This window comes from Capronia epimyces (genome assembly GCF_000585565.1).
Source record: "Capronia epimyces CBS 606.96 chromosome Unknown aczIQ-supercont1.5, whole genome shotgun sequence".
In the NCBI taxonomy this organism is placed as follows: domain Eukaryota; kingdom Fungi; phylum Ascomycota; class Eurotiomycetes; order Chaetothyriales; family Herpotrichiellaceae; genus Capronia; species Capronia epimyces.
The window spans coordinates 2233758-2246512 of NW_006912908.1; the positions used below are offsets into that span (position 1 = coordinate 2233758).

Here is a 12755-nt window from a genome sequence, read left to right on the forward strand (position 1 = left end):
AGTAAGTAGCCTTAGGTAGGTAGGTACCTAGGTACCTAGTATTCACCTGGTCCAGACAAGGATGCATTCCGAATTGCACTGCTCACCTCCTCCAAACAAGGATGCATTCCCAATTGCACTACTTGAACAGGAAAGACCAGTCTTGGGCTTTGACCCAATCCTCCATCTTGGTGGGCGAGTCTTCCAGAGCAAGCTGTGATAGTATTGATTATTGTTGTAAGAACGTATCCCCAAGGAGAAGAAAGGAAGGAAGGAAGGACGTAGAGGAAAGGGTTTGAGGAAGAAAGGAAGTCAAGGAGCTAGTAGTACTTAGACTCACTTCGGTGATGATCGTGGTGCCGCCTTCTTGGCCTCCAAAGTAGTCGACTGTCTCGCAGTACTTGTACATCTCGGCCAGGCCGAGCCCGACTTCGCGGTCGAAGACGACCAGGCCGGCCCATGCGTCAACGCTGGTCTCTTCAAAATACACCTCGACTGGGAGATGGTTGTTGAGCAGCCGAGTGAACTCGCCGGCCGTCGTCATGGTGGCATACCCGGCAAATTGGCGGACCGAGTTGTCTGGCGAAAGAGGCGGTGGCAGCGGCTGTGTTGCGAGAGCTTTGACGAAGATTGCCGGGTCCTTGTTCGGATCGATGAAGGGGATCGGCGTCTCGGCCGTGCAGGGCATGAGTATGCGATATCGACCGTCCGGTTGCTTATGGTCGCAGATTGGTCAGCGGTCCAAGTCAATAACGGTTCTTTTATTCTTGCTTTCTTCGACCATGTGCAAATGCAAGTCCAAGTGCAAATGCAAATCCACCTCCACTATGAACACAGAGACATATATCACATGTCACATGTTATATGATACATACCTTTGTCGGCCTGAGCGGGAGGGGCTCCCGAAAATTGGTAGCGAACATGCCGAGTTGAAGAACAGCCGTTTTTCGAGCCAGCTCTGGACTTGTCACCTGGAGGGATTCAACCGCTTCGGCCTTTCCATCAAAATGGTAGATGTGGCCGTACTGGCCCCGGCTGAGCTTCTTTGCGTATGACAGGCTTGAGAAGATGAAGAGCTCCAACGACTCCAGTGTCGTTTGGGCGGCGTGGATGACGTTCCTGCCTTGGATCTGTTCGATGAGATATGCTTCTTTGGCAATCGATTTGCTACCTTTTTCTATCATTGCTGCTATTAGTTGCGGAGTCCTACGTCGCACCAGTTAGATCCTGGGACAAGAGATAGCGTGACGCAGATGCAAACTCACAGGCCAGCAGTCATGGCGAAGATGATGTTTGCTCCCTTAATGGGGCCCGTTAGTCGAAGCATCTTCCAAACCAAGAATCAATCTTGCCTTGAACGCCGCTACCAAGGATGCTTCGTTCATTAGATCTCCAGCGACGACATCAGCCCCTTTCTCTCGCAGTGCTTGGGCCGCGGGAGATTCGGTATCTCGTGTCAAAGCCCGCACATTGAAAGATGGGTCACGCAGGAACGCGGCAACCACAGATCCGCCCTGCGTCCCTGTGGCACCAGTGATCACGATTGTCTTCGCCATAATCTTCGCGTCTGTGGCCGGTAGGCTGCTCTGGCTTGATAGCTGGTGATGCGAAGGATGTTAAGTGTGCAGAGCCGAGGAGAGCGCTCATAAGTCAGTAGGATGGAGGAAGAAGAGGCACTGAGAAGAAACGCGCACGAGATTCAAAGTCAACAGTGGGCAATACATATAGATAGGTGGTCAGGGTGCCCGTTTGAGAAATGCGATTTAACCTTTACACCTACCGGGCAGCTTACCAGCATTATGGACGCATGTACGGCCTTGCGCAATACCGTGGTTGGTCAGTAGAGCACGTACTCGTACTCGTTTCTCCTAGTGTGATGCTGTAAGCTGCCTTCTGCTGATGCGAGCGTCATTCCATCCCTGCGTATATATTGTATGGAGGATTGTCCAAAGCATGTGAGATACCCATGCTCTAGCGATGACTATGGTACACAGTACCGTCAAAGTTAGCCAAAGGTGTCAATTGGGCCATTGTGGTGTGGTAGGAGTGATGAAAGTACGGATATATTGAACTGGCAGCGGCCTCGTGGCCTGTGGCCTAGAGATGGCAGCTTACGTTATTGCTGAATAATCCTGGAGCGGAGACACGAGATGCCCCTGAGGATTGTTGTTCAGCTATACAGAGATTCAAGATGGTCAATAAGGATGAGCTGCTGACAAAATATATCCTGGTATGGTAATTAGATCATGCTAGGGTATCCATTTGTCTAAGAACCAACCAAAGCCAAAACGGCACAAGATAGCCAAAATCTTGTTCTTGATCCTACTGCTATGCTCTTTCAAATCGCTGTACTATCCAAAAACTTTCAGGAATGCCCAGATGCCGGCACTGCTCAGGAGAGGAATCGTCAAGTTGTCGTCCATGCCCCACAAGTCAATCAGCTCCGAGAGGCTTGCAATGAGACCGGTGCAGAAGCTCACGACGGCAAGGGCTGCAGTGCCGACAATGACACCCTGGTCCGGCTGCCAACCGAGAAGCTCCTTTGCCCGGGCAGGCAATGAGAGGCGACCCTGATACATAAGACCATCCACCGGATCGTCGGGAAACGGTCCGGTCCGCGGAGCCAGATAACCCCAGAAGTAAACAGCGATCAGGGCGCCGGTTGCGAACGCAGCAAGGGAGCCTGCCAGAGACTTTCCCCGGCGAAGGCGGACAGTGTAGCGCCCATATATACGGCCAAAGGTACTGGCGGCAGTGTCGCACCAGGACAGAAGGAGGATTGATACAACGCCGACATCTTTGGGGTAAAACTTCAAAGCGATGTATGCGCCGACCAAATACCAAATCACCCCATTATAGCCATCGACTTCAGTCTCGCGCATCAGAGCTCCCAAGGCCTTGATGTAGAATCTGTTGAATCGGTCGGAATGGTGTCGAAGCACATCGGTTGGAGCAATGATGGCGAGGGCGCCGAGCAGCCAGGGTGTAATGGCGGTGGTCTGGATGCCGGTGGTATAGAAACGGAGGGTGAAGAACCCAATGGAGACGTGGAGGAGCTTTCGAGGAACCTCGTGCTTGTGGATCAGATTGCGATAGTGCCGGTGTAGAGGGATCAGCCCCAAGGGCGACGGCGAGCGAGAAAACTCGCGCCAGGACTTCTTGACTCGATCGTACGGTGAGAGATGTCCATTGGACTTGGGGAGTGCCACATTGCCAGTGGGCAATGGTTCAGACTTTGCGACGGGGGTCTTCGGGGTTAGGCCGCTCAGGCGCCTTCTTTTGCTAGAGCTGCCACTGGCACTGCCGTTCAGGTGGGTGGCTGCGCTCAATATGGGACTTCTTGACCGCGCTCTGGCACGCTTCTCGAGACTGGAATCCGACCCAGATCCATCCTTCTCTTCGTGGATCGGGTCGGGTTGGGGAGATCTCTGTCGTTGGGCTTTGGCGGCAGATCGCGTGACCGGAGCGAAGTAGGAGTCTTGTCGGTCGGAGGCTTCGGAAGGGGTGGGAGAGGGCGAGATAACTCTCGGAGTAGCGGGGATGGGATACGGATAGGACATTTGAGAGCGTCCAGTCCAGCGGAGGGGTGGGCGGGCAGCAAGCTGCGATGTGGAAGCGGAAACTGACACTGACGGTCAGCGCACAACGGCGGTCGGCGAAGGCAGATGTGGATGGGGGCCGGATGGTAATCAAGGATCACTGGGCCAGCATCATTGCGAGTAGGAGATCATTGTCGACATTCTACCTTGAGCCAGCTCAAGACCGAGTTGCAGGAGACATTTTGATGCAAAACTGGGCTGAAATGACGCGCAGGAAGATGTGATCAACGTCGGTGCGGACGTGTGCGTTGGAATAGTAGGAATATGAAAAGGACGCGGAAGCAAGGAATGGTCGGAGGGCACATGCAAGGATCTCGGCGGCCGAGCGCTGCGTGCTCAGTGCTCACTGTGCCAGTGGAGCTGTAGGACTGCGGTAGTAGGGGCTGCTTATCGCCGGTTGGCGCCTGGACGGTGTCTTTTAGGCCCAAAAGTGCCCAAGCAAAGGCTAGCCTTAGGCACCACTGCACCAGAGTGGACTGCCTGGAGTCTTGGGGGGTTTAGGCCACAGACGTGAACTCGGATGCTGCCTGTCTAAGTGGCTGTCCTCGGCTCCGGTTTCTCTCAACTTCAACTTCTTGGACCTTGAATCGCTTATCGATTGCCAAGCCTCTCCAAATGGCCCCGCTAGCAGCAACTTTTTTCCAAACTGCGCCGTTGTATACAGTTACATACCTAGGAGCCAAAGCGTGATCCACGACCACGATCACAACCTTCGACCCTCACACAACATGGCCCCCGACAGAGGAGCGGCTTCGTCGAAGCGGTCGTCTTCCCGCGCATGGGAGTCCCTCACACCCTCTCTCTCGGAATGGATCCTGGACGCCATCTCGTCAATGAACTTCTCGCGCATGACGCCAGTGCAGGCCTCGGTCATACCATTGTTCATGGGCCACAAGGACGTCGTGGTCGAGGCAGTTACGGGAAGTGGAAAGACGTTGGCGTTTCTCATACCGGTGGTGGAGCGACTGCTCAGGCTGGAAGAGCCGATTAGGAAACATCATGTCGGCGCCATCATCATTTCACCTACGCGGGAATTGGCCTCACAAATCTTCAATGTCCTAATCTCACTGCTGGACTTTCATCCCCCTTCTGCCACGGCGCGCAAGGTGTTGGAAGGCTCCGATGAACCTGAAACAAACCCACAGCCTGAGACTTTTCCCACATCTACACTCAAGGTCATTCCGCAGTTGCTCCTAGGTGGTTCCACTACCCCGGCGCAGGATCTGAGTACGTTCCTCAAAACTTCGCCGAATCTGTTAGTCTCTACGCCCGGTCGGCTCCTCGAGATATTGTCCTCGCCCTATGTCCACTGTCCACAGTCGTCGTTCGAGGTACTGGTGTTAGATGAAGCAGACCGTCTACTCGATCTTGGGTTCAAGGATGATCTTACCAAGATCCTTGGTCTTCTCCCGAAGCAAAGACGGACTGGTCTCTTCAGTGCGAGCGTCAGCGAAGCGGTCGACCAAATCATTCGTGTTGGATTACGAAATCCCGTCAAGATTGCGGTCAAAGTCAAAGGGGCGGACGGAGTGGAAGACAAACGAACCCCTGCAAGTTTGAAAATGACCTACGCAGTTACGCCTGCATCTCACAGGTTCCCTGCCCTTGCAGCACTGCTGAAAGGCTTGGATACATTGCCCTTGCGGACGATCGTGTATCTTTCCACATGTGCTGCCGTGGACTATTTCCAGACATTATTACCCTCCATTCTACCTCCAGAGCTTGTCCTCGTACCTCTGCACGGCAAACACCCGGCAAATGTGCGGCAGAAGAATTTCATCAAATTCACCAACTCGGCCTCTCCGGCACTTCTTCTCACCACAGATGTCGCGGCAAGAGGATTAGATATTCCCTCTGTTGATCTGGTGGTCCAGATTGATCCCCCGGCGGACCCCAAAGCGTTTCTTCACCGTTGTGGTCGAGCCGGTCGGGCCGGGAGAAGAGGTCTCGCCGTGGTGTTCCTACTCCCGGGCAGGGAGGAAGATTACGTGTCGTTCTTGAGTGTCAGAAAGACTCCAATCGAGCCCTTGACCCAGCCTGATATCTCAGTCACAGAAGAGGACTGTCTCGCAACCGAGCAGTCGTTCCAAAAGGCCGTCCTCAAAGACAGGTTATTACATGAAAAGGCCCAGAAGGCGTTCGTGAGTTGGGTCCGAAGCTATTCGAAGCATCAAGCATCATCGATCTTCCGCATTGCTGATATTGACTGGAATGATCATGCGTCTGCCTGGGCGCTGTTGAAGATGCCGAAGATGCCAGAACTCAAGAACTGGGACCGGACCACGTACAACCCTCCGGCCGTGGATTGGGATGCATATGGCTACAAGGACAAACAACGTGAGAAACAGCGCAAGCAGGCTCTCCAAGAGGGCCCTCGCGATCCCCTCGTCGATGGAAAGATTGCCAACGCCAAGAAACGCGGGAGCACGGTAGCTTGGTCAGAGAAAGTCGAGCGGAGAGAAGGCAAGGCGGTCAAACGCTCCAAGAAGGAAGCGCGGAGAGAATACGAACGCATCGCGAAGCTGAGCGAGTCCGAAAGGGAGCGCGAGGCCGAAACTGCAAGGATGGTTGAACAAATCCGAAAACAGGCATTGGCAGCAGCCAGCGCCAGCGCCAGCAATGATGACGCTTTTGAAGGATTTGAATGAGCGTGAACGGAGTATAGTATACTTTCAAGTTCCTACTAGGTACTAATGTAGTAGGCGACTTAATCAAGGAGCGGTTGATTCCTTTTAAATACTATTGTTGCAGCTATGCACCTATGTCTTGGTATAAGACAGACTCTTCAGGGCAGAATCTGGAGGTAAAAGTCACGACCGCACTGAGACAGACCGGTCAAAGAAAGCATTTGGGTACCTAGGCACCTAAAGGTAGGTACCTAGTAGGCATTCTCAGCCTCCATCATGTTTTACCCACAGCGTCTATTATAGTATATACAGATATATAGTGAAGACTCCCCAGACGCTCCTCTGATGGAGAACAAGCGTATGTAGGGATGTATACAGTATACAGTACAAGTATTTTTCAAGGCGATCTGAAAAGTCTCATTTTCATTTCCTCGCTGCTTCCCATGGCCTCTTGGAAAGGCTCCCGCGCCGCCTCGCAGGTGCTGTTTGGGAGAGGAAGCCGTCCGCTCTGAAAGTAGGCTCTGATGGCCTTCTCGGTACATTCCGATTGGGCATTGAGGATACCATGCTGTAAAGGTGTAAATCAGCGCAGTCCCCCATCAATACTAGTTAGTATGTTAGAGAGAGGGAGTCTTACTCCTATGGCGTTCTGCGTCAAAACAACCGAGTCGGGGAAGCCTAAGGCGAGTTTGTGCGCGCTTGTACCGCAGCAGTTAGTGGAATGAACCAAGCCTGGACATCAATGGCTCAATGGACATACTTCTGAATGGGACAGACCGGATCCAGGCTGTTCCCAGTTAGTAGAATAGGGTGGGCTGTCTTGCCGGAAAAGGGGCCTTGAATGTGAGAAAGTCAGTAGAGGGACAACCAAGGTCTGCCTGCACAGATTGGGGATTGTACTGACCATCATATTTCCATTGGGTCTTTGCTGTCCAGCCCACACACATCATATCCCACTCCGCCCAGAGGTCCCCTATTGCGCTGCTTTGATTCCTTACCGAATTCCAGTAAGTTCTGAATTTCTCTTTGCTCATGGTACCACCCATTGACCCGTCTCCGCAAGAGATGGCCAGGAGGGCCTCCTCGAGCCATTCATTTGGCCGGGTACAGGCGGCGGTGTAAGGCCCGTCAATTTTGCATCTGATTGACAGGTTGTATAAGCCGCTCTGGGCATCAGGCACCGAGACTGATTTCATGGCCGCCTTGTAATCTGCAAAGCTGGATCCATTTTTGTCGAATACGTCTTGTAGAAGTCGAGCCAGAGTTGGAAATGAATTGAGAGGTCGGTACAGTGATTGGCCAATCAGCCTTTTCACGTCTGTCGACGTGATTAACTCGGGTCCCCGGTACAAAGACGCTGGTACAGCAAGCGGAGTAGAGATCAGATCTAAGGTGATGGACTCGATGTCTCGGAGTATCGCTTCTTGGGAATCTCGATAGAACTTGCAGTTCTGAGAGCCGTACTTATGGCAAAACAGTGCAAATTCTGCCAGAATTTCATCGGCGTGGACCAGGCTATCGCCTAGAGATGCGTTGAAGAAGAATTGTGGCGACAGAACAGAGTCCAGTATCGTACGGTGGATCAGATGGGGATAGATTGTTGCGAGAGTGCTGCCCAAGATCGTCCCATAAGATGTCCCCCAGAACAATATTTTTTCTTGTCCGCGGCGCCATTCAGTATATTCGAGCACACGTTGCCGTTCCTGAGTATCAGAAGTCAAGCGTCGTGCTTCAGCTTCTCTCCATTCCCCGTGTCGCTCGACTATTGCTATTATATCATCCACGACGGACCTTGTACCCATGTAGTACCCGATGCTATCGCTTCCGTGCTCAGCAATGTGATTCATACATGTTTTGGAGCGAGATAGGTATCGACTCCACTTCTCATCAAATGCGGTGTTAGAACTTCCGATGAAACTTCAGCATCTGCACCGAGAGACCAGACAAGACGGCTGAATGTATCCGGGAAGCAGTTCAACCGAGGGACGGTATGGTTTACTCCGCGTGGGTCGAAACTAATGACGTCGAAAAACTTGGGAGCGTCGGAATTTGTCTCGTGAAGTTGAAGATTGATGCCCGGGTCCCTTTCAGCGTCAATGATGTTCTGGATTTTCTCCCCAGCTTGGAGGAGGGCTTGTACACCCGATGCACCAGGGCCGCCTGGTTTCATTCAGCTCGCCGACAAGTATAATGATAGGTCACGGTCACCAACCTACCAGGGTTCATAATTAGAAGGCCGCCATATCTTGGATCCGTGACGTTGACCTTTGCTGGCCGTTTCATCAACGCAACAGCAACTTCTAGACCCGACGCCGTGGCACGGTTCCAATCCAAGGGTAGGAGCAATCGAGCACACAGAAAGACCCCATAGCAGCTGTGGTATACCAAGGTTCGCGAGGGTTCGATCTAGAAGGTCAGCAGGAAGACGTGTGTAGAGCTGGCGGCTCTAACTTGGCTCCAGGGGATGTCGTCTGGGTTGAGTGCAAGACGATGGTCATACGAGTGCGCGGGTGCGAAAGGGTGAGATGTTGACTCAGGCGCGTGCTGCGGCCAGCCGGACATTGCCTGCCAGGAGACAACGATCAGGGACAAACAGACAAGTAGAATGATGACTTGGTGGCGGAGGCTCAAGCGGTTGGCGGTTGAGCCGGCAGTAGAGTGCTGCCTGCGTTTTTCCATTCTATGTCATGGCAGGACAGAAAACACTTTGATTCTGATCAGATTACCCAGGTAGGCACGTAAACATGAGATACCTAGGTACTACCTGGTAGGTAGTTGTCGATGAGTTCAAGGGTTGTGGATAGAAATCCGTCAAGTTCAAGCCAAGGTGCGCATTGTAGGCAGCAGGCAGCAGGCAGGCTTAGGAGGCTGTCTTGTGTACCTATATACGGATACATATATGTGCTGTACTACCTTACCTTCCGGATACAGTTTAGTCACATGTCATTAACATGAAATTGGCCAATCAAAGTGCGTTTTTCTGCCAGACTAATCCGAATCGCGACTTCCTTGTAGAAGGCAGAGAGAGGAAGGCAGGAGTCTAACAATAACGGCCGTATAAGTGCAAGGAGACTCGAAAGTGTTCTAGATGGCGAGCAGGGCGACACCGACACCGACACCGAGGTCGACAAGGAGGAAGAAGAGCAAGAAGCGGAACTAGGGAAAGGGATAATTAGTGAAAGGGAAAACGGAAACCTATAGGTGGATCAATGGCTATAGCGATTGTGAAATCTATAGCCTATCCTCTGCCCTTCCAAACTGGAATACTGAATGACCACATATCGTCGTCAAAAGCTGCCGTGATAGTAGTTCAAGACCGTAAGCGTGACGCTCCTGGTGCCATACATACATGACCTGGTCGTAGATCGCGTTGATGCGAAAGGCGTCCTTTCTGGATGGCACGTAATTTCGTCGAAGAAAATCATGTCATGACTCGTCCCAGTTGAAACTTCTCACTCAATAATTAGTCCCAAGGCCAAACTGTTCAAGTCCCGTCGGCGCCTCCACCGCCGTCACCACCACTCCTGCTTCCATTCCCGTTGCCGGTCCCATTCCCATTGCCATTGCCATTACCGTTTCCACCAAAGAAAAATCCATCAAATAGATCATACTGTTGGCTGTCACTCCAATCATGTTGGTAGTCGAGGCCCATCCCGAAGCCAAGGTCCAGCCCGCCGGTGTCAAAGTTGAAGTCTTCGTCGCTGGCTCGGGCGGTGTTTAGGAAATCCATCCCGGGCAATGACGACATGAAGTCCGGGTTGTATGTGTTTTGCATGTAGAACGGCTCCTGCGACTGAGGCTGGTTGAACATGAAGGGGCCGTTACTGGCGCCAGTCTGCGAGCCCATACCCATACCGCCATTGATTTGTGAATTGATGCTAGATGCGGGTGACATTTGTGGTGGCCGTGGCGATGCCTGCTGCTGGTGGTATGTCTGCTGTCGTTGCTGCAGGCCTTGGAGAGGCTGGGGGAAGGAATGAGACGGTCGACCACTGAGTTCTACATCCTCGGGAAAGAGTTCGCGGAGGTCCATGTCAAATTTGGGAGGCGGTCGCTTCATCACCGGCCGCCGAGGGGCACGGGACTGTGAGTACGAGTCGACTTGCATGGGTGTCGGTGCGTTCTGGTGACTGGACTGTCTTGAAAGCGATTGGCGTGGCTCGTCGCGCTCCAGGGAAAAGCCGAAACCTGGCGTGGACATGCACATCTGGACTGTGGCCTTGCTCATTCGTTCGAAGGCATCACGACACGCTTCGGCAGGCGGGCACTTCTCCATGAGATCACCGAGGACCGACGTTGCGGCAAGAACGGTGAAGTCAAAATCGTCCAGAGTCTGAAGAGGTAGAGGTTAGAAACAATCCGGGACAGGTACAATGATCAGGCGCCTTACCAGACGAGCTCTGACAGCTGGAGAATGCCAGACGGCATACAGGAATGAAATGCCCGCCATGAATAGGTGGTGCGTCGCGAGGTACGTGTAGTTGACAAGCCGTAACCGATGCAGTTGCCGGTACAATTTCAAGGTCTTCTGTCCTGCTTCAGCGCACTTGAGGAAGACAAGATCTTCGTCTTCTTTATCCTCGGTCCTGATACTGGCAGGGCTAGAGACCTCTTCGGTCGGGCTGAACTCGTGCACGAACGGAGCTGGCACGCTGAGACTCTGTCGATACAACATGATCACTGCTTGCCAGTAGTTCAGCTCCAGGAATTGGACTGAGAAGCCTACCCCGGTCTCCGACGGTTCAGGGGCCGATACTTTCCATTCATACAGTCGCTGGTCTATGTCTCGTCGCCAGGACCGGAATGAATCAAACTTGCTCAGGAACGGTGAAGGCAGTTTGGTATGCATGAATTGATTGCGTCGATTGGTGCCATTAAGACGGGCTTGCTGCGCTTGTTGATGCTGAAGGACTTGCAGAATCTCGGATTGTAACAATCTCAGTCTGAAATAGTGGCGGGCAACGCGCTTGTAGGTAGGTTCGTCCTGAGATCTCGGCGACAAGAATCCACTTCTGGTGATATACTTGTCGTCGAGCAAGGACGGGAACTCTGTCGTAACAACCTGATCCGTGATGCCAAACGGCCTTCCTACACAGGTGCTGACCAGTCGGTCGAAGGTGTACGTGCACCACCACAGTCTCCTGCGTAAATCTCGGATCCATTCTCGACGACCCTTCTCTTTCGTGTCGAGTGCTTTCGTAGGTCTTGTGCTAGCGTGGCCCAGTGCGTAGCCGCCACCGTCTTGACCTTCAGCAACATCTTCAATATCAGACCCATCCTCGTAGTGGAGGCCGAGGTCGACGGCCAACCTCATGGCAACGCCTACAATGTACCACAGTCCAGGCGCCACAGGTCTGAGCAAGGCGAACCCAGCAAGCAATAAGACCGCCTGAAGTTCTTCGAGATCGCCGTTGGGACGTTCGGCCGCATCTAGCGAAGTAGAGCCGAGAAACGACCCAAGATTGATAATCGCCGACGCGTGATATTCTTCAGGCTGGGCTTGCAGGCTCGATAGCCGGGGTCTCTTGAATACATAGTCTCCTGGTTGGGAGTTTGGTTGCGGGTCTGAGGATCCCCAGATGATGCCAGCACCGATGGCGAAGACGATATTGAGAAAGTACAGGTCCCGGCTTGTCCGATTGGAAGGCTCTGTAGAATAGGTCCGTTCGAAAAGCTCCATGAATTCTCCGCGGTGCAGGACTGGAATCTGGGGATTGGCGTGTTCAAAATACAGGTTGACGAGTTTCCAACCCAAGTCGCGATCAGGGAAGGCGGCTTCTTTGATTGTAGGCTTCGTCTGTAATCCGAAGTATGAGTCGCGCATCGAGCTTCCGCCTGAACTAGCAACGTTTGGGATGGGACGGCTGGGTCGAGTTCCAGCCCTCTCCGAGTTGCTGCTTGATACCGAACTCTTCACAGCGGCCAGGACCACACGGGCAAACGATATGCCAGATGTCGAGCCCAAATATCGCGCGTCGGATGCTCCTTGCACAGAGACCATGCCAATATTGGACACCAAATTGTTCAATTTATCATCCTCCTGCTTTTTCTCCCAATCGCCGTTCTTGATGGTCTGTGGAGAGCCAGCGCTAGGTGACCGTGGACCTGGCCCCGAGGCTTTTGTGCTGGCCGGTGATTGCGCACCGCTCCCAAGCTCTTTGGACTCGGCGCCGTACACGTCGGCGGCATTGAAGGGGACTGCATTCGCCTTGAGCAGCTGCTCGAAGTAGGCCAGCCTCGTCTCGAGAAAGTAGACATAGCTTCGTGGGATCTCTCTTTTGGTGATCGGATCATAGCCTACGCAGCGGACATTGGCCTTCTCACAGGTGCTGCACGCAGGGAGGCGTTGGTCGCAGCGGTTCTTCCTGACGCGACAACGGTTACAGGCCGATACGTTTCTGAAGGCGGAGGTGGCCGAGGCCGAACTGTGAGGAGGGGAGTTGGTCTGCAGCAGGACGTCGTGGTTGGGAGCCTGAGGGTGGGAGGATTCGTCAGCTTGATACGCTCGCTTGAGGCTGGCGCTCTGGGGAGAAGAGGCGGTCGAGGTCAT

At 53.1% G+C, this 12755-nt stretch overlaps 7 protein-coding genes across 7 annotated transcripts; 1 reads left to right on the top strand and 6 right to left on the bottom strand.

Annotated features, from left to right (window-relative positions):
• Positions 1-118: 118 nt before the first annotated feature.
• A1O3_06756 (uncharacterized protein) lies at positions 119-667 on the bottom strand (the record flags this gene model as incomplete). The annotated part of the gene is made up of 2 exons (XM_007736872.1): positions 119-193; positions 320-667. 2 exons carry the CDS (start codon positions 665-667, stop codon positions 119-121), a joined length of 423 nt encoding a protein of 140 aa, XP_007735062.1.
• Positions 668-839: 172 nt separating this feature from the next.
• On the bottom strand, positions 840-1163 carry A1O3_06757 (uncharacterized protein; the record flags this gene model as incomplete). The annotated part of the gene is made up of 1 exon (XM_007736873.1): positions 840-1163. One exon carries the CDS (start codon positions 1161-1163, stop codon positions 840-842), a length of 324 nt encoding a protein of 107 aa, XP_007735063.1.
• A 117-nt stretch (positions 1164-1280) lies between these two features.
• On the bottom strand, positions 1281-1535 carry A1O3_06758 (uncharacterized protein; the record flags this gene model as incomplete). The annotated part of the gene is made up of 1 exon (XM_007736874.1): positions 1281-1535. The coding sequence occupies one exon, from the start codon at positions 1533-1535 to the stop codon at positions 1281-1283; it is 255 nt and encodes an 84-aa protein (XP_007735064.1).
• Positions 1536-2330: 795 nt separating this feature from the next.
• On the bottom strand, positions 2331-3539 carry A1O3_06759 (phosphatidate cytidylyltransferase; the record flags this gene model as incomplete). Its single annotated transcript, XM_007736875.1, has 1 exon — positions 2331-3539. One exon carries the CDS (start codon positions 3537-3539, stop codon positions 2331-2333), a length of 1209 nt encoding a protein of 402 aa, XP_007735065.1.
• Positions 3540-4306: 767 nt separating this feature from the next.
• On the top strand, positions 4307-6226 carry A1O3_06760 (ATP-dependent rRNA helicase spb4; the record flags this gene model as incomplete). Its single annotated transcript, XM_007736876.1, has 1 exon — positions 4307-6226. The coding sequence occupies one exon, from the start codon at positions 4307-4309 to the stop codon at positions 6224-6226; it is 1920 nt and encodes a 639-aa protein (XP_007735066.1).
• Positions 6227-6602: 376 nt separating this feature from the next.
• Positions 6603-8767, bottom strand: A1O3_06761 (uncharacterized protein; the record flags this gene model as incomplete). The annotated part of the gene is made up of 7 exons (XM_007736877.1): positions 6603-6773; positions 6843-6903; positions 6966-7041; positions 7110-7908; positions 8055-8365; positions 8422-8611; positions 8657-8767. 7 exons carry the CDS (start codon positions 8765-8767, stop codon positions 6603-6605), a joined length of 1719 nt encoding a protein of 572 aa, XP_007735067.1.
• Positions 8768-9689: 922 nt separating this feature from the next.
• On the bottom strand, positions 9690-12755 carry A1O3_06762 (uncharacterized protein; the record flags this gene model as incomplete). Its single annotated transcript, XM_007736878.1, has 2 exons — positions 9690-10538; positions 10596-12755. The coding sequence occupies 2 exons, from the start codon at positions 12753-12755 to the stop codon at positions 9690-9692; spliced, it is 3009 nt and encodes a 1002-aa protein (XP_007735068.1).